The following is a 24,803-nucleotide window of genomic DNA, read 5'->3' on the forward strand; positions in this document are numbered from 1 at the left end:
ACTTTATACCGCGTTTGCATTTGTTTGTTGTGCATAACTTCACGTAAGCTCCATGAGGGCACAGATGCTATCCGTTTTGCGGCGGATTCCGCGTCTAGGACGGAGCGTACGTCCTTTCAACAGGAACCCACCTTACGCGCCAAACACGCAGAGGACCGGAAGAGCTGAGTTACATCGGGAAGTCCGGATGGGGAACCGCGCAGAGAGCAAGGGCAACCGGAAGTGTGGTATTCCCTTCCGGGGCGGTGAGAGAGAAACGCCCGCGAAGGCTACCGGGAAACGTGGTTTTTGAAGGGCGCGTAGCTCGTCACTTGAAGCGAGTGCGCGTGCGCTGTCTCCGTGGGCCGAGGTGGGGAACATGGCCGCGCGGCTCCTGTGGGCGGTCCGGCGGCGGATGCAACCCCTCCTGGCCTCGAGTGCTGCATGTGACGGCAGGTGAGCAAGGCCATGGGGTTGGGGATGTGAGGACGATACGGGACCAGCGAGCCAGAGGGGCGATTGTAGACTGGAGGGCGAGAGGACCCACCAAGCCTCTTAGCCGCGACAACCGGGCGCTCACGGCCCCATCTTACGGAGCGGGAAACTGAGGTCCACAGCCGCGCCTCCTTGCCAGGCCGAGGAAGGTGGGAAGATCCGAGGTCACGCCCTCGGAGGTGGGACCTCTTCTTCAGCCCGAGCGTTGATTGAGTTGGGAGTGTACCTTCCCCGCCCCCTTCTCTCCAGCTTTGGTGCCTGGTGAATTGGGATTTTTTCCCCCAATACCCTGCATGATCTTTGGCCCGTCCTTTCCCCACTATCTGGGCTTGATTTTACCTATCGGTAAAAAGAGGGCATTGGACTTGGCCTCTCTCCAAACGGCCCTTCCACCTGCCTTTGGGAGTCTGTGAAGTTCCGGTTGCTGCTTTTATTCGATTGCGGCAGCTTTTATTGATCACTTATCATGCTGATTGTAGACTATGGGTAGTTCTTTTTATTTCCCCGTTTAATTGAGGCAGCTGAGGTTTACAAAAGTTGAGTAACTTCTCCAAACTTAAATACTTGGGAAGTGGTGGAACCCAGACTGGAAACCAGTCAGGGTTCTAGAATTGGTCCTTTTAATTAGTGACCAATATTAATTATTCTCAGGGACGATTCCCCGTTGACAGTTTCTTTATCTGAAAGAATAAAAATTGCTGAGTGGGGGATTGGTAAGGTTGGATTTATGAAAAGTAAATTAAACTGTGGTGAAATCCGGGCACTTTGCGTAACTGTTTGTCACCTTTGTATCTTAACACACCTAACTCAGTTCCCCACCCCCATCATCTGGTTGAGAGGGTGAAGTCAGGATTTCAAGCTTTTTTTCTTTTTCTTTTTTTTTTCCTTAAGGTCTTTTTGGCAGTTTGTGGTGTAGGGAAGAGATAAAAGAAAAATGTTTCCTTCTAACAAAATTTCCCCTCCCTCCAATTCTGAAGCACTAGGAGTTGAGAGGATCTGCCACAACTCCCTTCTTTTTCACGACTTTGGCTCTGGCCATTTTCCCTTTCAGCTGAGGGTGAGGATATTGTGACCTACTTTCAGTTGGATAAATGTAATTTGTTAAGGAATTTAGGAGGAAGGATCTATTTCACCCTGTGTGATGTGCCCCCGATCTATGGTGACCATATTTTCTGAACTAAAAATTTGTAATCATATGTAATCTGACACCAGATCATAATAGCTGAATTCAAGATTGGCCTAGAAGATAAAAGTCCTCTTCCCCACACACTTATAGTGACTGTTCCTCTTCATTTTCTTGAAATAAACTCCTTTATCCACTTTAAGCCTTTGCTTAGATTTCACCTCAGTGACCACTCTTCAGTATATGCCAGTTTACATAAATAAACTATTTGTTTTAAAGACCTTTCGCATTCACAGATTTTCTTGATGGTTTTACTTCAAAAATAAGGATCATGGGGATGTAACAGAAACTTCCTTGATTGACTGCTACAATCCAAGATCTACAGCTAGCCCCTACTCTAAATTTTTTATATAAACTGAACTGTGTGTCAAACATTTTAGCTGTACAAAACTCTAGATTACAAACTAATTGAATGCAAAGATCTATTTCATTCACCTGTTTATAGTTCACAGTCCACAACATACAGTGTTTTATAAGTATTTAATTGACTTAATTTTACATATAGGTGAGTTCCCAACTCATTTTCTCTTAGCACAGATTCTTTTCCATAAAAGCCTTACTTTTACTTAGAATTTGTGGGTCAGAAAAGCTTCAGAATTCTAGGCCTAACTTCAGTTTGATATGATAAGGTACGTTTACTGGAATCAATTTCCTCATCTATAAAATGAAGGAGTGAACCTGAACTGTTTGGCTTTGTGTTTGATTTCCTGCTTCTGATGTTGCCCTGCTGGTTCTAAGTATTAGAATTTGGTTTTCTCTTGTTGACTTTTGTGTCCCCACTTTTGGCTATTTCTACTGCCTAATTTTCAGTATCCTGGTTCAACAGAATACGAGCTCTGTGATCTTAGGCAAATCAGAAGCCTCTCTGAGCTTCGGTTTTCTCATCTATAATATAGGGATGATAATAGTATTTACCTCACACTTTGTGAGATGAAAGGATGATTTAAGAAAAACCCTGACAACTATGTCTTGCATCCAGCAAGCACATTGTAAGTGTTTGTATTGTTTCTGTGACTGAAAGCACTTTGACTAGAGAGAGTCAGTCTGGGAAACACTGCAGACTTTGAACTTTGTTGTAACTTTAGCTGTCTGTGATGGCATTTCTTCATAATGTACCACCTCTCTCCCACTTTAGGGGGTGGCTGCATCCTTTCAGCACTGCTACCCAGAGAACTGCTGGTGAGGACTGCAATTCTGAGGACCCTCCTGATGAGCTTGGGCCCTCTCTTGCAGAACGAGCCTTAAAGCTAAAAGCTGTTAAACTGGAGAAGGAAGTCCAGGATTTAACAGTGAGTGAATTTTACATTATCTGTTCATATATTCTATAATATATATTATGTTTTCTATTATCTGCTTAGATTATCTATATTATCTTCACATCTTCCCTCCAGTTTAAATATCTACATAAAGTTTTTATGTCGGATTTTAAAATTGAGTTTCCTCTAATTGGCTCTTTACTTACCCTTCACCCCACTTCCACTCTTGCTAGGTATACTAGGCAAAATAATCTGTAGTAGTTCAAAAACATCACTGACTACAGATGATCATTTCTCTGCAGTTCCCTCCCGTGTTCCAGTACTTAGGTATCTGATGTTTTGGTAGCTTCAAAGAAAGTACATGTAGTAGACATGTACTAGACACTTAATAAATATTTGCTGAATGAGTGATCTCACTTATCATTGTATTCTGCCAATCAGGCTACAGCTGGGATACTATGCCGTACTGGGCTGACAGATAAACTTTGAGGAAGATAAGTAATTAGAGTAATTCCAAAGCAAGACCACCCAAAAAGAGAAAGGAGGTTGGAAAGCATGTCTTATGAGAGTAATTAAAGGAACCAGAGATTGTAAGAATGAAAGAGAAAAAGACTAAAGAGGCTAAGATAACTGCCTTCAAATAGACGGCACATTTTTAAAACTTACTCTTGGTTGTCCTAGAGTTCAGTTCAACTAAAGAAAGTTGGCAGATGGAGTATTGGCTGATGGTGAAAAAGAAAGCTTTTTCTCAGGATAATGAGCTTGAAAACAGTTGTTTAGTGTTCAAACTAGCGGGCTAAATGACAGCCTATGAAGGCTGTCATAAAAAGAGTTTTGCTCTGACTAAGAATTTAGAGTAGCTGATCTAAGATTCCTATAACTCCTAATTTTTTTTTAATAAAAACCTATCACAAGGGTAAAATGTGTGAAGTAAGCAAAAAGTTCCTTTCCACCAATAAGCATTTTTATTCTTATCACTTTGACTTTGCTTTTGATACTCAGGTGAGATACCAGAGAGCTATAGCTGATGGTGAAAATATAAGAAGGCGGACCCAGAGATGTGTAGAAGATGCCAAGATATTTGGTGAGAGATTTATTAATAATAAAAACACCTTTTAGTTTAAGGGCACTTTACTAGCAGTTCTGCACACTGAACTTAGCCAAAAACACATCTGGGTCCTTAACTAATCCATACCCTACCCTTCCTCTATCCCCAGAGGCTTTCTGTGCTGCTTATTGAGAATGTTGTCAAGTGAACCATTTGCTAAAATAATGCATGCCTTTATTTTCAAGCCTGTACAGTTAATATTCTAGTGCTTATACAAGCAATTCTGTTTAACTCATTAATGAACAAGTAAATCATTGAAATGTTCACAGGAGATTTCAAAGAGCAAACATGTAAGCAGTCAGAAATGCTGAAATTTTGCTTCAGGCAAAATTGGTCTGTATCCATAGTGCAATAATCACCTGTGTCTCCAACAGACAATTTTCACAACTATGGATGAGAATACTCTCAGTGTTCTACAACTTGCTAAGTTACAACTCAGAGGCTCACACCACACGGAATCAGATAACCCTGAAGGCTGTGCTAGATCAAATCTGTTTTTCACTGATGACACTGAGTAATCTTTTTAGTCCATTTCAAAGTCTTTCAGAAACTTTTTCCTAAGTGCACCACATCTCTTTCCAAATTTGCTCATGAAAATCTTAGTTAAGTAACAGGGATTCAAGGGTAAAGGGCAAATCTGTGATTACTTGCTGTACTCATAATTTAATATGGAGCAGTATACTTTTACTACACATAAGATGGAGTGCTTGAGGGGCCTCTGGATTTTATCTAGTCCAATCTCCTCTTATAGGTGAGCTAGAAAAAGTTATTTGGTGACAGGTGTGTAGACATGAGTCCATTGACCCCTAATCTGTTATTCTTTTCCTTTTATCACACTACTCCCTCTTTATGTTTTATCTGGTATTTGTACACAGGATTCCCTTCGTTCCTGCCCTGTCCAACTCCAGTGCTTTGGCATAGCCTTCTGCTTTTCATTCAGTGCTATAGACTCATCTTTCAAGACTTTGAGTAAATACTAACCACCAAGTTGTATTCCTAAATAGCTAAATACTGGCCCCCAAACTGTGTTCTTGTTATTTCATCCATGTTTTAGTCTCCTATTTCCAACTATCAGGGCTAGCAAACTATAGCCTGCAGGCCAATCCTACCAGCTGTTAAATATAGTAAATACAGTCCTGAATTTCATCATTAAAAATTTGTGGAAATTGATTTTCTCTTTTGCTAAATAATCACCTACGTAAGATGCTTAATTCTGCCTCTTATCCCACAAAACCTAAAATATTTACTATCTGGACTTTTACAGAAAGTTTGGTGACCTCTAAGCTACAGGGAGTTTTTGTAGCAAATAGACCAATTGTGATAATGGGAAGACTTCCTGCCTGCTTGAGGGGAGCAGAGTGAGCTGACTTACCAGAAGTCAAGTTTTGATGCGTTAGAAACTGGATTATGTCAGTTTCCTCAAGAATTAATGAGGTGCTTAGAAACAAGCACATATTAACTAAATTCAAAAGAATTTGGTAATCTAATTCATTAATTTAGAGAGAAAAATGTCTAGCAAAACATGCCACATAAGTTATTTGCTTGGGTCATTTCCTCCTAGTGGCGAGGAATACTTAGAAACTTAAAGATTGTTCTGTGAGCATGGAATTAGAAAAAAAGTAGGAAGCTTTTATTTTTATTTAATTAATGCAGAGTATAGCATGATGACTATCCTCCTTCTAGGGATAGTCTTGTCTCAGTTACCCACCTTCTCTTAAACAGGTCACAGAGATCTTTATCCCCTCTAAGGAATGGTGTGAACACCAACCATCTATTAAAGTAACACAATAATACAAACAGAATCACTCTATAGGCAAGAGAATCCAGGCTTCTGTTTACCCAGATTATTACCAGTTTACTGACTAAAAGCCAGGACTCTTGTACCATGGCAGTGTAGAAATCAACCCAGCAGTTTACAGCTTTCAAAATTCTATTAGAGTATTTGTCTTCCTCTGAATAGCCAGGGAAAGCCTTTGATGTCCCTGATTGATCTTTATCATTCTTTTCTCTAAATTTTGTCAGTGTACTTTTCAAGCCTTTATTTAATCTCTTCCACTTTTTCTGCTGATGTTACTAACAGCCATTAATATATACAGCTGCCATCCCTAATGGTGATGGGGGAGGTGTTTTGTGGAATTCTGAATACACCAAGTCTGGTTCCCAGGAAATGCCTGCTGCTTTCACTCTTTCCTCTCCATTGCCTCCTCTCTAGCTTCCAACCATATCATACCAAGATTACTTCAGTTGGCTCTGCTCTATTTCTTCTGACATCTTTTCACCCCACCCATCTGTCCTGCCCCAAGCACCCAGTCATTATGTGTTATTGTTAGATAACTTAAATTCTTTTCCACCTGTTTTGCTCAAGAAACTGGAGTGGATTTCTGTTACCCAGAAGTTAAAGGTAGAATCTCTACCTCTGTGTCAGTCATTACTTCCCACCCAGGCAGTATGTACCTAGAAAATGTCTCCTCTGTCATCATCTCTTTTAAGCTACCTGTTTTGGCACAGGACCTTGAACCTGTCCTTGGATTAAAGCTAATTCAACAAAGTCCTTTACCCCCCATCAGCTCCATCCAGGACTTTTGTATTACCATGGATATCTGTAATGATGATATTCCTTCTCATATCTGTGAGAAAAATCAAGGATGCAGCATTGGGAGTAGTAAGATTTTTCCACAAATGAGTTTACTTTTATAAAGTTTATGTGATTCTAAAAAGATTAGACAAGTCAGGTGGCCTGTCTCCATCAGGTATAGAAAACTTCATAGCAGGCATTTAGAGACTTACCTTGTCTATGGAGTGTCTTACTTTCCTGTTCCTATTTAGCTAATCCTCAAGAATAAACCACTCTTTGTCTCCTCTTAGTCTTGTCAACTATTCTTTTATTATTCCCCCATCAATGAAATACTAATATCTTGTTTCTATTGAAAATGCATGCCTTAGCACAACTGAGATAGGAATTTTCAAAATGTGTGTAACATACTACTAAAGGTGAATAATAACAAAAGTACAAGAAGCATATAACAGTAGTCAAGTTTTAAAGAACAGTTTTCTGAACCTTTGTATATAGTCTTACCTGGCCCCTGGGTTCTAACCATCTTCCCCATTTCCTGGTAGGCTTCCTAGTCACATTTCTTCCAAGAGAAATGCTGGCTTGTCAGTGGGTTGCAGTAATAATCATTGATGATGATCCCAGAATCCTGTGTGGCAATCTTCCCATTTCCTGGGGTACCCAATATACCAGCCATCTCTCTGGGCCTTCCCCAAACTCTACCCTCAAGAGCAGAGTGATGTCCTCACAAACATTAAGAGTGTCTGGTCTCTCTGTAGGCATTCAGAGCTTCTGTAAGGACTTGGTAGAGGTGGCAGACATTTTGGAGAAGACTACAGAGTGCATTTCTGAAGAAACAGAGCCTGGGGACCAGAAGCTCATTCTGGAGAAGATCTTCCGAGGGTTGTCACTTTTAGAAGCAAAGCTGAAAAGTGTGTTTGCCAAACATGGCCTGGAGAAGATGACACCCATTGGTGACAAATATGACCCTCATGAGCATGAACTCATCTGTCATGTGCCAGCTGGTGTAGGGGTGCAGCCTGGCACCGTGGCATTAGTAAGGCAAGACGGCTACAAGCTTCATGGCCGCACCATTAGACTTGCCCAGGTGGAAGTGGCAGTAGAGTCTCAGAGGAGACTATGAATGGGCCATGAGGAACTGAGTGTTCTCCCAGCATGCAGTCACCTGTGATTCTTTTATTTATTAAACTAGGTTTGTATTGTACATGAGGTACTTCATGTAATCTGTTTTGGATTTAGTCATATTGGCTTTATTTCTAAGATACTCTATTGATTTAATGTGACCTGTTTGGTCTCATCAGAAGTCTTGCCATTGGGCATTTGAACAATGTGACAAGTGTTCCTGTGGCCTTATCAAAATATGTTTAAGAAAATTATTTTTAAATTGGTACTCTGATGACTTTCAACCCAAAATCCTTTCTAAAGGTGGAAATGAGTATATGTTTGTGTATTTTCAACTAAATGTTCCTTCCTAATGGTCCCTATAAACAAATTGTATAGGATCTTGTGTTTTGTGGGAAAAGCAGATGGTAGGGATTGGTTCAACATTTGGGTACTTAGATGATAAAGCTTTATAGTTGTACGCATTTAGACCATGTGGGTTGATTTTTATGCACAGAGATTTTTCAGGACTTCACTTTTTTATTTTCCTTTTAGCCATCTTTTGTCCTTGTAGTTCTGCCAGGTAGGCTTCATATTCACACTCATTGTCCCTTTTCAAATCCCACGTACAAGGCTAAAGGCTCAGGCAAGACTTGGAAGGCAGGGAGCATCAAGAAGTTGAGATACCAGGTCCCTTTCAGGCAAGTATGGCCAAGAAACCTTGTGCTTTCTTTGCTAAATTATCTTCAGATTATTTTCAGCCTCCGTAGGTTTATTATCATTTCAGGGAAATTGCGGCAGCAGCGATAGCTAATAACCTACATCAGTCTGTACAGGTAATTTACTCACAACTTCTCTTTCTACTAGCTCTTAAATTCTCTGCCACTTTGTCAGATTTACCTTATGACCCTTTATAAGATTATGTGGGGAGGTGTCAGGACAAAATATATTACGTTCCCATGATTTCTTATTTCATTTAGTTTTGCTGGGTTGGGGGGTTCTTTTGTGTGTGTTTTTGGGGGGTCTTTTGGCACTCCCAATTCACTACCTCTCTTACATTGATGAGTTTTATTTTCTAGTTTTTGTTGTATCTGTCTCATGTCACATGTGTAAACATCTAGCTCCCCTTTTACGTATTGACCTCCTAGAGTTAATGAGCCTATGTCTTTATTTTTTATTTCAGTCTTGCTTATAGATGGTATTCTGTAAAAGATTTATTCAATAAATGAGTTAGTAAATGAATGATATATCAGACTGTAGAAAGGAGGTCATTATGGATTTTTTAATGTTAGAAGCGGCCTTAATGATGATCTAATCTTGCCCTTTCAGCTTCTTCTGAAGTGTGAAAACATGGTCTTTTTAGGACTGGACTCAAAGGAAAAAAAAACTCTAAAAATAACAAACTAAGTTTCAGTGAGAACTTGAGTAAGAAACAACTAGATATCAACTTTAATCATTTAAGATTCAACAGTTCTGTAATAAATATGCAAATAATTCCTCCAGCAGACAATTAATGTTGTTAGGTGTCCAGATTGCCCAGGTTTAGGTACAAGTTAGTTACCCATAAAATAAATCCATCTCTGCTAGAACTCTGTGACCCCATTCCATGGGGTGGTGAAAGCTATCCTCTTAGACATCATAGATAGTTCTAGCATACCACACAGACATGTATCAACAAAGCCATCCCCCAGTGGGTCCTACCATTTTCACCAGATTTAGACACTTAAAAAAACAAATACATGCTTCTAAGATGCAAACAAAGACTAGTGGTGAGAGTTTAAAACCAGAGCCTCTTTTGGCATTCCACTAAGACAGACTAAATTTAATGAGCATTCAGTTTTCACAGTAGGAATTTGTGAATTTTTTTGCCTTCATTCCTTTGAGATTGACACATGGTAACAAGAAAATGAGCCAATTATAACTACCCATGTGTTCTTGGATTACTAGCTATCATTACCAATAAATTAGAATAACCATAAGTTTAGGTGTGGAATGGTCTGATTACTTGAAGAGTTTTTTAATATTCCTTGCAACTTCCTGTCTTAGCAAGTAGATTGAATGAGAATAATTTTAGGTTCTTCTATTATTCAGTAGTTTTGCAGACTTGAAAGTATAAATTTAGAAGATGGAGCTATAACAGTGTGAATCTCAAAAAGTTGAAGGGCTTTCAGGAGCCAGCACAGCATTGCCGAGACATACAGGCATCAACTTGAACATAATTCCCAGCTCAATCACTTCAATCTTCTGAGCCTACTTCCTTGTTTGTAAAATGGTTACAATTCTCAAAGTATTTCGAGGATTAAATGAAATGTGCAAATTGCCTATTACAGTAGGCCCTCATATATTTATTTTTATTGCTTTTATTATACACATTGTTTTTCCTATGTTGTTATAGTTGCCTAAAGTCTAGGGAAAGGGGAAGACTGGTTAAGTGGTGCTTGACTGTTTAAAAAAAAAAAAAATTATATAAGCTAATCAATCACAGTGGACTTATTTTCCTTTCAGCTTGTTTTTGTGTTTGTTTGTTTTAACCATAATGAAGGAAATCTACGTTTTGTGACTGGAGGAACAAGAAAATTGTTTCAGCGCTCTTAATTATATTCATATTGATGGTAAAGTGAAAAGACATTATTGGCTTGCAGATAATATGTGTAAGGAAGCTTTGGCTCATTTGAAGAGGGATCTTGGTGTTTTAGTACTTGGATTATACAAATCTTTTGTGGATTTTCCTCACTGCCATAATGGAATCCTTCAGTTTGATACTGATAAAAGTTATATGGTGTTCTTTCATGGCAAAGGATTTGATAAGTAAGGTTTTAGACACTAAAGCAAAATCAAATATGGAAATTAAGGATGAAATGTAATTTTCAGAAACAACTTTAATAAAACCTTAATTGAAATAACTGTGGTTCACGCACTTAATGTCTCTGTCTGCTAGATTCATATTGTATATTGACATGTTATGGTCATTCCATTGATTACTGGCTCACCTTGTTGATGATCAGTGGACGTACCTTGAGATCTCACAGCAGCTCAGCCCAGTGGACACGGTGTAGGCATTCTACACCCTGCCTCGGTGTTGAAGTCTTGTCTGTTCTTCTACCTCCTTGGCTTGCTTCCATCTGACATCTGTGTATTTCTTATATCTGAATTCTTCCTCCTTCTGCCTTCCTCTCTGGCATTGCCTTACTTTCCTGTGTTTGCTTCTTGGTTCTAATTGTCTTACCTGCTTTAATCATTTCACTTGAACTGCAGGATTTCTGACCATCCTTTCAACCAGATTACTGGCATGTGGCCTTGTTCTGACCTTCCACTTCCACATGTCCTTTCCCAACCTTTACCTGGCCTTGTCTTTACCTCTGCTTCTCTGCCAGCTTCCACATAACCAGCCTCCTGGCTCAGTGGCCCTCTTTGGAGCCAGCCTTTCCTGTAGTTTGGCCTTGCATTTTCATCATCCGTCCAATCTTGTCTGCATGCCCTGGCTCCATTACTTCTCATACTCTCAGTGCTAGTCAGTAAGTATATTCTTATTCCTATCCACTCAAACTTCGTCCGTGTTCTCAAGTTCACTGGAGGTTTTAAAACATGGGGTCAAATCTCCAAATCTGGACCAATAGAATATAGTGGAAGTAACTGCCGGTTTCTGGACCCAAACCTTCCTGTCTCTGGATACTCATTCTTGGTACCCAGGCATCAAGCCAAAGAGCAAGCTCAAGCCTGTGGAGTGGAACTGAAGGTCATGGCTGAGCTTCCAGCTGACGACCAGCACCATCCTGCTAGCCATCTCAGCCATTTTGAAATTGACCCTCGAGCTTCCAGTGGAACAGCTCCACCTGACACCACATGGAATGGAGATGAGATGGTCTCACTGAGCCCTGCCCAGGGTGCAGATTTGTCAGCAAAATAGATGACTGTTACCTTTCATCACTAAGTTTTGGGGTGGTTTGTTATGCAGCAATAAATAACTGACAGACTCACCCAAGCTCACTCCCAGTTCTGCACCTCAGCAGCCACCAGAATTATGCTTCCTTCCTTTTCCTTACAGCTCTTTTGAATTTGTCCTATAAATTTCACACACATTGTCAATGTGCTGTATGATTTGAAGAATTTTTTAATAGAAGAAAATGAAGCTCTAGAATCTAGTTACCAAGGATTCTAAAATTAAAAGCAAAATAGCATCAAGAAGTTTCAAAGGTAACGTGATTTTACCCTATTTTAAAAAAAAACTTGCAAAAATCATGTTAGCACATAAGAGAAAGTGGAACAAAGTGATCAATGAATGCTTGTTTTAAAAATAATTTAAGGGAACCCAGTTTGGCCCTGTTAAGACTTACATTGCTGGTTGGAATCTCAGCTGTATGCCCTTTCACTCCTCTGAGTCCCTTCACTTTCTTCTCTTAGCCATAATCTGACTGGATAAACATGAATTTTTCTTACAGTATCCTGAAACTCATCCTCAATTTTATTTTCTGCTAGAGGAAATCTGTCATTGTGGGGTAAACTAGTCATAGTGAGCGGCTCTTGTTTTTTCAGAGGGTGAAAATGGGAGCTTATCCTTTCCTTTCTACCTTTTCTCCCCTCTGAGAGAAAAGCAGATGAAACCCTTCCCTTTTGTTTTTAAGTAGAAGGTAGAGATAGAAACTGTACGTCGAGACTGCAAATACACGAGTAACAGCAATCTGAAAAGCATCTGGCCTTGTTTCAGCATATGCACAGGGTAGCGTCTAGCCATCCTGGCTGCACAATTGGTCAGCAATTTCCAGCACTTGCAGATCCAGCCAAGCGACTTCACATCCCTTATGTCACGTGATTATCACACCACTTAGAAAGGTAGAACAGGGAAATTGAATGAGACACAGAGAAAGCATGTTACAGACCTAGGAACTCTCAGAGGTTGGATTTGAACGGAGGTCGTCAAGGCTTCAGTTCTTTCTCTGCCATCAATCTCCCAGGAGCTGGTCCCTGGTCCTGATGCTGAGCACCCAAAGCACACACACCTGCGCTGGAGCAGAAGGAGCTATCCAATGAGGAACCCGCATCCAGGAGGCGGGACGGAGAAGCTGCCAATGACAGAGCCTGCCCCCTGAGAAATGCGGCTAATGGCCTCGTGCTGGAGAGGGACGGCTGCTCGTCCAATGAGAGGCTGTGACCAACGGGGCTGGAAGGCGGAACAGCCAGTGGGGCGCTGGGGCGGGGCGGGGAGCGCAGCGCCAACCCGCGAGCGCCCGAAGCCAGGCGTGCTGCCCCGATCGCCGCCCGCCATGGCCCGCGCTGCCCGGCTCCTCGCCGCGCTGGCCGCGCTCCTCGCCGCCGCCGCTACAGGCGATGCCCGGCCCAGCAAAATCGGTGCGGGAAGGACCGGGGTGGGGTGCTGAGCTGTGGCGGGCTTCGAGGAAAAGGTGTTGTCAGCTCGGAGCAGCTGGGTGGGGGGAGGGGAAGGCAGCTGGGCGAGGGAGGGGTCCTCAGGAGAGGAGTTGGGTGGATACGAGCTGAGGCTCTGCGACTGGGCGAGGAAGGGACCGCAGTAGGCAGGGTGCTGATGGGGAAGACGTCCAGGGCTACTTGTGGCGGAAAAGAGGTTTGGGGCAGGACTGGCCACTGATCTTACCAGAACGTCCAGGGACACTGAGCATCTGCCATGGACCTGGCCCTTTGCCAGATGCCTTCAGGACAGAGACCCTGGCCTGTCTGGATGGTGTCATTCACGCAGGTTTATTGAAGGTTGTCTGTGTAGCAGGCACAGTGCTCCATAGTTCCTGTCTGGAGGAGGAGAGAGTGCACAATACGAGGAAGTTAGTGCTAAGGCTGAGAAAACACTGTTGAATACAGAGGAGAGGCTCTTCGCCCCAGTCTTTGCCGGCTTTGGGAGGGCTTCCTAGAAGTAACATCTAAGCCAAAACCTCATGGAGGGTAGGATACAGTCCTAGGCGGGGGAAACCCATGGCAAGCCCTCTGGGGACAGATATGCTGAACGACAAAGTGGGGAATTTTTAACAGCAGTCATTTTATTTGTTTTTTATTTCAACATTTTATTTTGAAAATTTGCAAATATACAGCAAAGTTGAATTATATAGTGATCATCTTTATACCATCACATAGATTCTGCTGTTAAGAAACTGCCACTGTTTGTTTTATCACATACCTATCACACATTCATTAGTCCATCTTACATTTTAATGCATTTCAGAATAAACTGCAGACATCAGGACGTTTTGCTGAATACTTCATCGTGTATATCATTAACTAACATTGCGTATTTGCTTACAGTTTTTTCTCCTTAACATCTGTCATTTTTACTCGACATGACTCAAAGACTTTCAAGTCCCTTGTACATGAAATTCCCATAGGTAGAGATGCTGGGTTTCTGGGTGGGGGAATAGGAGTCCCTACTCCACTAGGCTGCCCTCTGTGCACCCCAGTTGGCAGGGAGAGATGACCCATGGAAGCACCACAGACTTAATGGGGCTAGTGCAGTGCTAAGGCTTCTTGGATTACCAAACCACAGCTCAGGTCATAAAGGGTTAAGACAGGCTGAAGCATGCAAAAGTCAGCTTGGGACTGAACATTTAGGGTTTTCAGAGGAAAGAGAATCCAGAGAGCTAGACTGGCCGAAGAAGGCCTGTTGGAGAAGGTGGATTTGGAGCTAGGCTTTGAAGGATGGAGAAGAATTAGGCAGGCAATGTCTGAGGGTGCAGGGCCTTCCCCATCTCTTGAGAAAGGGTGGCAGAGGACACTTCCCACTGATAACTGCAAAAGGGGCAGGGCCTCCTCACAGCTTTACCATTCTTGGCAGTGCAGAGCTTGCTGCCTGCCTCATTCCAGCCAGCCCTGCCCTCCTTGCCCCAAGGGTCATCAAGGCAGAATACTTGACAATGCCAAGCTGCCTTGGAGCTTTCCCGATTTTCCTCAGCCCTCTGACAAGAGCCTCTGTCTGTCCTTGGTGGTTTGGACTCTACCCACAATAGGAATGAGGAGCTTCCTGTTAAGATGTCTTAACCCTCAGACTGCTGCATAATCAAATCTGAACACCCTGGTGTGGCACTGGACCCTTTAAACTCCCCTGTAGTTCCAGACATACCCTGCTTGTGCTGTTCTCTGCAGAGAATGTGTTTCTGCTCATTGGCCAAGCCCACTGTCCTCCAGGGTCCTGATCAAAGTTGCTTCCCCTGTGAAGCCTGGGGTCCACACCCTCGGGCAGAATTCATTGCTCCCTCCCCAGGATTCCCTAGAACCCTGTTGTTGCACTTGGTCACTTATTGTCACAGCTAATTGTGCGTGAATCTGTCCATCCATTCCTGCCTGTGCTCGGGGGGACAGAAGCCTTCCCTGTTTGATTCATCCACATCTGGGCACATCTTACCATAGACCAGAGCGCAGGTGTCAGTTCATAGGCATTGAGCTGGTTCTCAATGAAGTGAGGTCTGCTTCCCTATAGCCCTTGCGCAGCGTCCAGGCCTTGTGATAGCAGTTTCTCTGGAAAAACTGGGAAATTTGAGGCTTTGTTGAAAATGGAGGAGAGGGAAGCACATTGGCTTAAAAGATTAAAGGCACTCTCGGAAGTAGCTTTTCAGTAAACAATGAGAAGAAAGTAGTTCTTTCAAGATGCAACAAATACTTAATGAGTTCTATTGCCTACCAGGATCTGGGGACATAATGACCTGCCTTCAATCCTTAAACAGACCATTTGTGTATAATGTGCTGTGGACCAGGCCTGGCCAAGGAGAGTGTGCTGTGGAAATATGCAGGAGGAATATTTATCTTAGGTGGGTCAAGGCAAGCCAGCTAAAATGACCACAAAGGTCAGACAGGCAAAGGGTGACAGAGCATTCCTGACAAAGGGAGCAGCACAGGCAAAGACACAGGCCTGACACAGCAAAGTCACATGCTCCACAGCAAAAGAAGTGAAGACAGGCGGGAGGTGGAGTATTGAGAGGGCGAGGCAGGGAACGGAATAAGTAAATGGAGACCAGCTAGAGGGAAGCTGTGTCTTAGATATATGGTGGGCAAAAACTGGGTAGCGTGGCTGTCCAGTTCACTAGCTTCACAGCTGCTTTACTGTCCTCTCAGTGCTATTTAATGATTAGTATCTGTCTGGACAGTAGTTCCTAGCAGCACTCCAAAGCCGTGTCCAATGAAACGCTTTTCTCAGTGACTTGGATGGAAATATTGATGGTATATGAACCAAGTCTGCAAATAACAGGAAGTCAGGAGGCATAGTAAAGACAGTGGATGATACAACCCACAAAGACCTCAGCAAGCTGAAACGTTGTAACGAGTCCAAACCGGAAGGGAGTGCCCTATACCGTGGAGCAGCCCTTCACAGGGTGCATGCCAGGCTTGGCAAACACAGATGTGGAAATGAGTTAAGTGTCAGCTGGTAGGTTGGACTAGACCAAGGGTTGGCCGACTTCTTCAGGAAAGGGCCAGAGAGTAAATATTTTAGGCTGTACTTGCAGTCTCTGTTGCAACTATACTCAACTCTGCCTGGCATGAAAGCAGCCATAAACAGCAAGCTAAAGAAAGGATGTGGCTGCATTCCGATAAAACTTTGCTAGCAGAAACAGGCATCTGCCTAGATTTGGCCCTCAGGCTGTAGCTTGCCAACCCCTGGATTAAAGAGTGGATTCCAAATGCTAATCTAACCTAATGTTACCCATCAGTGACCAGGTTTTCACCAATTCATAGTGAAATAAAAATAGGGGCAATGTAATGTAATGCTATGAAACTAAATTTATTCTTTTTAAATAAGCATCCTGAATTTTGAGATTCTTTCCTGTTCCTTTGCTGCTAACATGTCTTTTTGTTTATAAAATAAGGGTTATATAGTAGGTAACTGTTTTCAGGTTGTCCTTTGCTTTTTATTCATACCTTTACTAAGAACTAGTCTGCAGATTTCCTTTTTGAGATGTTAGAAGCCTATGAAATGTTGGGGAGGATATAGCTCAGTGGTAGAGTGCATGCTTAGCATGCATGAGGTCCTGGGTTCAATCCCCAGTACCTCCACTAAAAAAAAAAAAAGAAAAAGATTTAACACAACATTGTAAACTGACTATACTTCAATTTAAAAAAAAAAAAAAAGAAGAAAGAAGCCTATGAAATGTAAATGCCCTGGAACCTCAGGCCCAGGAGGCTGAGAAGGTGTGTCCCGTGTCTCACACCCATGCTCTGTCTCTCCCCATGCCTGCCTCCTGGGCCTGCTGGCAGCTGTGGTTGGAGCCGGAATTGGGGGTTCTGCCGTGGCCCATTTCCTGCAACAGCACTTCGGCCCCAGGGTGCAGATCGATGTGTTCGAGAAGGCGACTGTGGGCGGCCGCCTGGCAACCATCTCGGTCAACAAGCAGCACTACGAGAGTGGGGCCGCCTCCTTCCACTCCCTGAGCCTCCACATGCAGCAATTCGTCAAGCAGCTGGGTGAGTGCGCCATCTCGGGGCTCCAGCATCCAGCACCTAGGGCTGGAGGCAGCCATCGGACCCTTCCCAGATTACTCCGACAGTCAATCTCCTCATTTTACAGATGGAGCAGCTGAGACCAGAGAGGGGAAGGAACTTGCCTGAGGTTACACAGTGAGTTAGTTGCATAACTGGGATTAGAACTCAGATTTGACACCCCCCACCAGGCCAGTTTCTTTCCCTTTCAATTTGCGGCTTCTTAATAATCATAATCATAATGGCTTCCATACACTGTGTGCTTGCCAGGTACCTGGCATTCTTCTAGATGGTACGTAGGCATTACCTCTAATCCTCCCTACCTGCCTGCACATGGTTGTTGTATCTCCTCCTGGGGAAACTATGGCTCGGGAACTATATACGCATCTTCTAAGGCCCTGTAGTTAATAAGTGAGAGAGCTGAGACTCAACCCAGCAGCATCTGTTAAAACCACAAATACATATGCTATTGAATACAGAAATTCTACTTCACAGAAGTGATCCCGCAGGTGCACTTACAGATTTGCAGAGTGGCAGACACACAAGGTTATTCATGACAGTACTATTTGTAAAGCAAAAGGTTGAAAATATCCTACCTGCCCACTGCAATCTGAGATTAAATAAAATATTGTTTAAGTACACAGCAGAGTGTTCAGCAGCCAGAGTGAGGAAGTCCTGTATGCCCAGGTTGAGCAACAATCTCCAAGACACAGGTCAGTAAGGAACAGAGCAGTGTATATAGAATGTCGGGGTTGGGGCAGGAATAACTCATAGATGTGGACACACCACAAGGGTTTGCACAAAACATCTCTGGAAGGATGCAGAAGGAATGTACTTACTGGTTGCCTCAGGGTAGGGGAACCTTGTGCCTCAGGGCCAGGAATAGAAGGGAGAGAAATAGAAACCCATGACTTGGAGCAGGTCTTATAAACCTCGCTTTCCACATCTTTAACTGGGGGTGATAACACCTGTTCTGCCTTCCTCAGGCTGTGAGAGAATGATGAGAGACATGTAAGTCCCAGTGTTCCATAAGTCGTCGAGTGTGGATGGTTGCAAGGAGCTGTGATTCCTTCCATGCGGTCTTGGTGCCCAGGGCTCCCATCCCAGAGCAAGCCCTGTGGCTGTTAGCCCCTGGACATTCCAGGAGGACATCCAAATTTCCCTCACATGTAACCAAGTGGATCCCTGTTGAAAAAAAATGTAACATGGTACCTTATTTTCAATTCTTTGTTGACTAACCAGGCCAGACATCTTCCCAGTGCATGGTTTACTGTTTTTAAATAAGCATCAGAGAGGCACAAACCATAGCATTCATATTCCTTCTAATGGAGCCAGTCCCTGTGCATCCTTCAGGAAGTCCCTGAGTTTAAGCTTCAGGCATTGCTGGGTCCCCCAGGGGGCCCTCTGAAGGGGACCTGAGACCTCCTTATCTCCTCAGGGCTGCGGCACCGGCGCGAGGTGGGAGGCAGGAGTGCCATCTTCAACGGGGAGAATTTCGTGCTGGAGGAAACTGACTGGTACCTGCTGAACCTCTTCCGTCTCTGGTGGCACTATGGCATCAGCTTCCTGAGACTGCAGATGTGGGTGGAGGAGGTCATGGAGAAGTTCATGAGGTAGGGCTGGGCAGAGCCATGGGGAGGGCATTCCAGAGGAAGAGAGGAAAAGAGGTGCCAAAGGAACCAACTTGACTATACATCAGTGAAAACGAAAAGGTCCTTGTCAGGTGTGAGCACCCAGCACAGTTCAGCCCGGGTTCTGGGCAAGCCCTCAGTGTCAAGAAGGTACTTACTTGGTGCAGCAGTGGTTGGTCTCTGGTAGTGTCACATCCTCTTTCCCTCAGCTAAATTGGTAAATAAAAGCACGGGTTACAAACTCAGTTACCTACAAAGGCCCACCTGGGTTATAAATAGGTGAAGCAGTTGGGTGGAAGGGTAGGATAGGGGTTGGGGGGCCCTGGAGAGCAAGGCCCCATGTGAAGGGGCAGCCAGCTCTCTGCTCGAGCCAATTGTGGCCACGTGGAAATGCCAGCCTCACGTGGCTAGATTTTCCAGTGTGTCAGAAGAAGGTGGAAATCCAGAGTTATCTGTGAAATCTCCCAGTTTTTCAGTGTGGGCAATCAATTCCTCTTATGAAGCAAACAGAACATATCTGTAGGCCACAAATAGCCTTTGGGCCACCATTTACAAACTCTTCTGTCCCCCAGTACCGTCTAGAACAAACACCTTTATCACCTGTCTCCTCCTTGGGTCCCAGCCCCTCCCCATCACCTCCAGATAACGAGGACAAGTGGTCTGTTGTCACCCTGTCCACCTCTCACAGTCCACTCATTCGCCAGGCTGGCATCCAGCACCCCCCTCCCAGAGTCCCTCCTGAAGGTTCTTCCTGTTTCCTGGCCCTGATGCAGAGGCTTCAGCATCAGACGCTCAAGCACAGCCTCCAGGCCTGCTTCCTGGTTTCTGGCACTTCTCTGCTCTATCCACTCCCCTAACTGTGCTTTTCATGGCACTTCTTCCTTATATTCTCTCGGTGTCCCCCAAAGTTATGTCTTTACCCCTCTTTCTTCTTTCTTACATTTTCCTCCCTTGTCAATTTTATCCAAACCTGGAGTGTCGAGTTCTCCCTTTGGTGGGAGACAACTTCTACCTATCAGCCCCAGTTTCCCCTTAAGTTTCAAGCCTACTAACTAAGCAGTTTCTAACTGATCTCATGACACCTCTATCTGGGTGTCCTGTCAATAACCTAACTCAACACATTTACAAAGCAGTTCAAACAGGAGCAACATTTCAAAGGCCAGCCGTCCGAAAGTCCGTCAGCAGATGGTTCCAGGCAATGCCAGTCCCTGAGATTGGAGGAGTTGTGGGGGAATGAGACATCAGCTCATTAGGGGGTGAGTGGGAACCCTGTCAGACTGAGCCAGGACAGGCTGGGCTAGCAGAAAGGGTGACAGCTTTGGCATAAGGCAGCTGCCATCAGTACAATGTGGTCCTAGAAACCAGGGCAGAGCCGAAGCTGCAGAGAGGGAATGTGTCAGTGAGGGTGCCAGTTCCAGCTGAGTGAGGACTGTGACCTCAGGCAGGGAGTGGCTCAGAGAGGGGACATGATTATCGTTCAGCAGAGCCACAATGTGAAGCCAGGTCTAATGGGATTCCAGAGTATTTGCCCTTCCTTCTGTGCTGTTCCTTTAGGGTGGCCAGTCCCACCACAGCCAGTGAACAGGCCAAGGGTACCATAACCAGCCTCCCCACCCCCTGACATGGAGAGGAGGGGCTGGTCCCTGCTGCGCCCCAGGTACAGTGACCCAGTAGTGGGTGGTCAGCCAAAAAGGCCTTTCTGCACAAGGGCTGTGGCTCCATGTGTCTGCCAGGATCTATAAGTACCAGGCCCACGGTTATGCCTTCTCGGGTGTGGAGGAACTGCTCTACTCGCTGGGGGAGTCCGCCTTCATCAACATGACCCAGCGCTCCGTGGCCGAGTCTCTGCTCCAGGTGGGCGTCACACAGCGCTTTATCGATGACGTCGTCTCCGCCGTCCTGCGGGCCAGCTATGGCCAGTCAGCCGCCATGCCCGCCTTTGCTGGTGAGCCTCCAGCCCTCGGCCTGCCTGTCTGCCCTCTCTCAACCCTCCCCATAATGATTTCTCGTTTACTCAGCTCAGTACAGTCAACTAAACAACGCTGCCCCGCTGAGCTGGCAGGAGATGGTATTCACCCTATGGTGAAAGGGAGGCTCAGATCTCAGGTCCAGTGCTGTTTGGATCAGATTCAGGAGCTGCCCCATTGAGGTCTCTGGGCCCCTGGGGATTCATCTAATAGAGGACCTCATCTTCCCAGCTCATCACTGGGGCAGATGGGCACACACATCACCCACCATCCTCCAGCACAGGGCACACATCTGCCTGAGAGAGTCATCAGGGCTTGTCTTGCCCAAAGCATGGCAACTGTTCTGGGCCTTGAAAGCTGCAGTAGGATTTTGCTGGAGCGGTGGAGGGGCAGGGAGGGGCATTCAAGGTCGAGGAACTGCACGAGCACTCCCTGGCCTGCTTGGCTGAGTCCGTCTCTTCTCCCACCTCATAAGATGAAAGGCTCAGCCTCAGTTCTTTGTCCTCTTCTCCCCTCAACTACTCACCCTCCCTCGGTGAGCTCAGCCAGTCTCAAGGCTTTCAATTCCTCTTACCTGATTCCCAAATACGACCTCCAGCCTAGACCTCCCTCCAGAACTGCAGGCTCCTGTGTCAGCTGCCACCCCTATGTCTGCACTGGAAGGGCTAATGGGCATCTCAGACTCAGCAGGTCTAAACCTAAGCGTCTGATCTTTCCCCCTGAGCCTGCCCCTCCCAGCATCTCCCCAGCTTGGCTCCTTTCACTTGCTCCGGCCAAAACCTTGAATCATTTCTTTCTCTCATATCCTTTATAAGATACGTCAGGAAATCCCATCTGCTTGACTTTCCACATCTATCCAGAACCTGACTGCTTCCTACCACTGCCTCTTGTCTGGTCTCAGCCACCAGCATCCCTCACCTGGACTATTCCAAGTCTCCTACCAGGTCTCCCACCCGACCCCCTCAGCTCATGTCAGTCCTGTGTGTAAAACTGTAATGGCTCCTACTTTCCTTCAAGTAAAACCTAAAGTCCTTCCAGTGGCCTGTAAGGCCCTCCATGGTTGATGCCTCACCACTCACCTTCCTCAGCCGAGCCACTCTGGCCTCACTGCCGTGTCTCCAGCCTTGCAGGTGCACTCCCACCTTGGGGCTTTTGTGGTGTCATCCCTCTGCCTGGAACATCCTTCCCTGAAACATAATCATGGTAAACTCCTGCTCTCCCCTGTCTTGGTGAAGATGTTGCCTTTTCATTGAAGCTGCACTACCCCTCCAGCCCCCAGCAGTCCCAGTCACCCTGCCCTGCTGGTATCATCTTCTAGCAAACTATTTAATCGACTTATTTTATCTCCTCCCACTAGAATGCTGCCTTCCCAGAGGGAGTCTCTGTCCCCTTTGTTTACTGATGTATCCCAGACACAACAGTGCCAACCATTATAGGCACTCAGCCCGTTTTTGTTGAATGAATGAAAAAGGCTTGTAATTATCAAGCACTTCCCATGTGCCCAGGATACTATTCCTCTGGCTCTTGGCACTGCTAGCTCCTTCCCACCCTTCAGGTCCTGCCTGGCATCCCCTTAGCAAGACTACCCTGCTCATTCTTCCAGTATCTTGTGTGTATCCTTCAAAATATAATTCACATACCACACAGTTCTCACATTTAAAGTGCAGGATTCAGTGGCTTTCAGTATATTCACAGAGTTGTGCTTCCATCGCCACAATCAATTTTGGAACCTTTTCACTGCCCCCAAAAGGAATCCCATACCTATAGCCCCATCCCTTTCTCAACATCCCCCAGCCTTCCAGCCCTAGGCCCATGAATCTACTCTGTGTTTCTGTGGATTTGCCCATTCTGGGCAGTCTGTGTAAATAAAGTCATACAATCTGTGTTCTTTTATAGTAGTAGCTCTTGCACTGAGCATAATGTTTTTACTTCATAACACTATGAATTTTGTTGTATTTATTTGTGTGTATGTTGTCTCTCCATGCCCGGGATTGGGAGGAGCCTTGGCCTGGGAGAAAGGCCCAGGTAGGATGGTGCTGGGCTCTGCAGAACCAACTGCCCATCCTCCCCTTTTGCTCAGGAGCCATGTCGCTAGCTGGGGCCCAAGGCAGCCTGTGGTCTGTGGAGGGAGGCAACAAGCTGGTTTGTTCCGGTCTGCTGAAGGTCACCAAGGCCAACGTGATCTACGCCACGGTGACCTCTGTTTCCCTGCAGCATACAGGTGAGGAGGCAGAGCTGGGGCTGCGGCTACTCCATTCCTGGACAGTTAACACTTCCACCTCCTCTGTCCTTAAACTCTGGTCTGAGACCTGCCAAGGAGTGGTTCCAAAAAAACCAGTGGGAAGCCCAGCACTGCCGAGTGACACCAGAGGGCACTGTTGTCCTGATTCCAATGTCAGAGCCAGAAAGCTGAGACTTGGATTAATCTAGCTCCTTTCATTTGAACACCCAGGACTTCAACCCACAGCTTTGCCCAAGTTCCCCCAGCTAGTCAGCAGCAGAGCTAGAGCAAGAGCCCTGGTCTCCTGATTCCAGCCCAGGGCTTGACCTGCAGCTACACCAGCATGGCAAGACTGGGACCCACTATCTGGTCAGCCCAGCTGCATGCAGTGTCTCATCCCCTCACTGCTGGGCCCCAAATGGGAGACCAGTGGGTGGAAGCCAAGAAATCAGCTGACTGTTGTGTTTTCTTCACTCTCCTTCCAGAAGGGAAACCCTTGTACCACGTAGAGTATGAGAATGAGGCGGGCACGGGCTCCGACTACTACGACATAGTGGTCATCGCCACCCCTCTGCACCTGGACAACAGCAGCACCATCACCTTCGAAGGCTTCGACCCACCCATTGATGTTGTCCAGGGCTCTTTCCAGCCCACTGTCGTCTCCTTGGTCCACGGCTACCTCAACTCTTCCTACTTTGGCTTCCCCGACCCTAAGCTTTTCCCCTTCGCCAGCATCCTTACCACAGATTTCCCCAGCTTCTTCAGTGCTCTGGACAACATCTGCCCTGTCAATGTCTCGGCCAGCTTCCGCCGGAAGCAGCCTCAGGAGGCAGCCGTTTGGCGCGTCCAATCCCCCCAGCCCCTCTTCCGGTCCCAGCTGAAGACCCTCTTCCGCTCCTATTACTCGGTGCAGACAGCCGAGTGGCAGGCCCACCCCCTCCATGGCTCCCACACCACCCTCCCACGGTTTGCACTGCACGACCAGCTCTTCCACCTCAACGCCCTGGAGTGGGCGGCCAGCTCCGTGGAGGTGACAGCTGTCGCTGCCAAGAATGTGGCCCTGCTGGCTTACAACCGCTGGTACCAGGACCTAGATAAGATTGACCAAAAGGATTTGATGCACAAGGTGAAGACTGAACTGTGAGGGCTCCGGGAAGAGCAAGAAATGTCCAGCCCCTACTGAAAAAGGGTGCCCCCAACCAACAGCGGCCGCGGTTGTACAAGCCGCACTCACCCACCGAGCCCTTCTCTGGCCCCTCGTGTATGGAGCATCCTTCTGACCTCTCATGTGTGGAGCATCTTTTCCCTTCAGTGTGGATCCTGGTGACCCAGTCTCTGCCTCTCCATAAGGATTCTCACAGTGGTTGCTTCTTTCGAAGGGGGAGAGTGAGAGAAGGCAAGGACATTCAAGCATATTCATTTTATTTATTTTTTTTAAGAAGAAATAAAAATCCGTCTTAAGCTGCTTCTGACTTGGTTTTCTAGCTAGGAGATAGAGATAACTATGGGAGGGAATATAAGGCAGAGAACTCGGAATCTATTGTTTTCCCCTGCCTGCTCCCAAAATGTACCTGAGACAAAACCTACAGTGAAACATGTAACCAGATGGTTGCAAATAGAGGGAAGATCAAAAGACATAAGACAGGATAATAGCTCCTGTTTACTGTAAGCTTGTTAGATGCCAGGTACCTACTTAAGCCTCTAAACAACCCTGTGGTAGGAAGTGTTGGTTCCAAGGAAGAAATGGTTACCTCAGGGGAGCTGGAAACACAGCTTCAAACTTCCTGGCAACCAGTGGGAAAAAGGGAAACATACCAGGCCATAGGAAGAGGAAAGCTTTTCCTTGGTACCTGGAAGAATTGAT

The 24,803-nt window shown here is 45.4% G+C and overlaps 2 protein-coding genes across 2 annotated transcripts; both read left to right on the forward strand.

Annotated features, from left to right (window-relative positions):
- The first annotated feature begins 337 nt into the window (after positions 1-337).
- Positions 338-10,169, forward strand: GRPEL2 (GrpE like 2, mitochondrial). The gene is made up of 4 exons (XM_010989478.3): positions 338-435; positions 2,793-2,946; positions 3,916-3,997; positions 7,352-10,169. Exons 1-4 carry the CDS (start codon positions 359-361, stop codon positions 7,714-7,716), a joined length of 678 nt encoding a protein of 225 aa, XP_010987780.1. The 5' UTR covers positions 338-358; the 3' UTR covers positions 7,717-10,169.
- Positions 10,170-12,926: 2,757 nt separating this feature from the next.
- On the forward strand, positions 12,927-24,404 carry PCYOX1L (prenylcysteine oxidase 1 like). The gene is made up of 6 exons (XM_031449324.2): positions 12,927-13,040; positions 16,899-17,105; positions 18,559-18,733; positions 20,485-20,696; positions 22,799-22,939; positions 23,425-24,404. The coding sequence occupies exons 1-6, from the start codon at positions 12,956-12,958 to the stop codon at positions 24,081-24,083; spliced, it is 1,479 nt and encodes a 492-aa protein (XP_031305184.1). The 5' UTR covers positions 12,927-12,955; the 3' UTR covers positions 24,084-24,404.
- Positions 24,405-24,803: the final 399 nt, after the last annotated feature.

Source organism: Camelus dromedarius, chromosome 3 (assembly GCF_036321535.1).
Source record: "Camelus dromedarius isolate mCamDro1 chromosome 3, mCamDro1.pat, whole genome shotgun sequence".
NCBI classification, from domain to species: domain Eukaryota; kingdom Metazoa; phylum Chordata; class Mammalia; order Artiodactyla; family Camelidae; genus Camelus; species Camelus dromedarius.

Coding starts and splice junctions, on each gene's coding strand:
- GRPEL2 (XM_010989478.3), top strand. CDS start 359: ATGGCCGCGCGGCTCCTGTGGGCGGTCCGGCGGCGGATGCAACCCCTC. Junction 436..2,792: donor AGTGCTGCATGTGACGGCAG/GTGAGCAAGGCC, acceptor CTCCCACTTTAG/GGGGTGGCTGCATCCTTTCA. Junction 3,998..7,351: donor AGAAGATGCCAAGATATTTG/GTGAGAGATTTA, acceptor GTCTCTCTGTAG/GCATTCAGAGCTTCTGTAAG.
- PCYOX1L (XM_031449324.2), top strand. CDS start 12,956: ATGGCCCGCGCTGCCCGGCTCCTCGCCGCGCTGGCCGCGCTCCTCGCC. Junction 17,106..18,558: donor GCAATTCGTCAAGCAGCTGG/GTGAGTGCGCCA, acceptor TTATCTCCTCAG/GGCTGCGGCACCGGCGCGAG. Junction 20,697..22,798: donor CGCCATGCCCGCCTTTGCTG/GTGAGCCTCCAG, acceptor CCTTTTGCTCAG/GAGCCATGTCGCTAGCTGGG.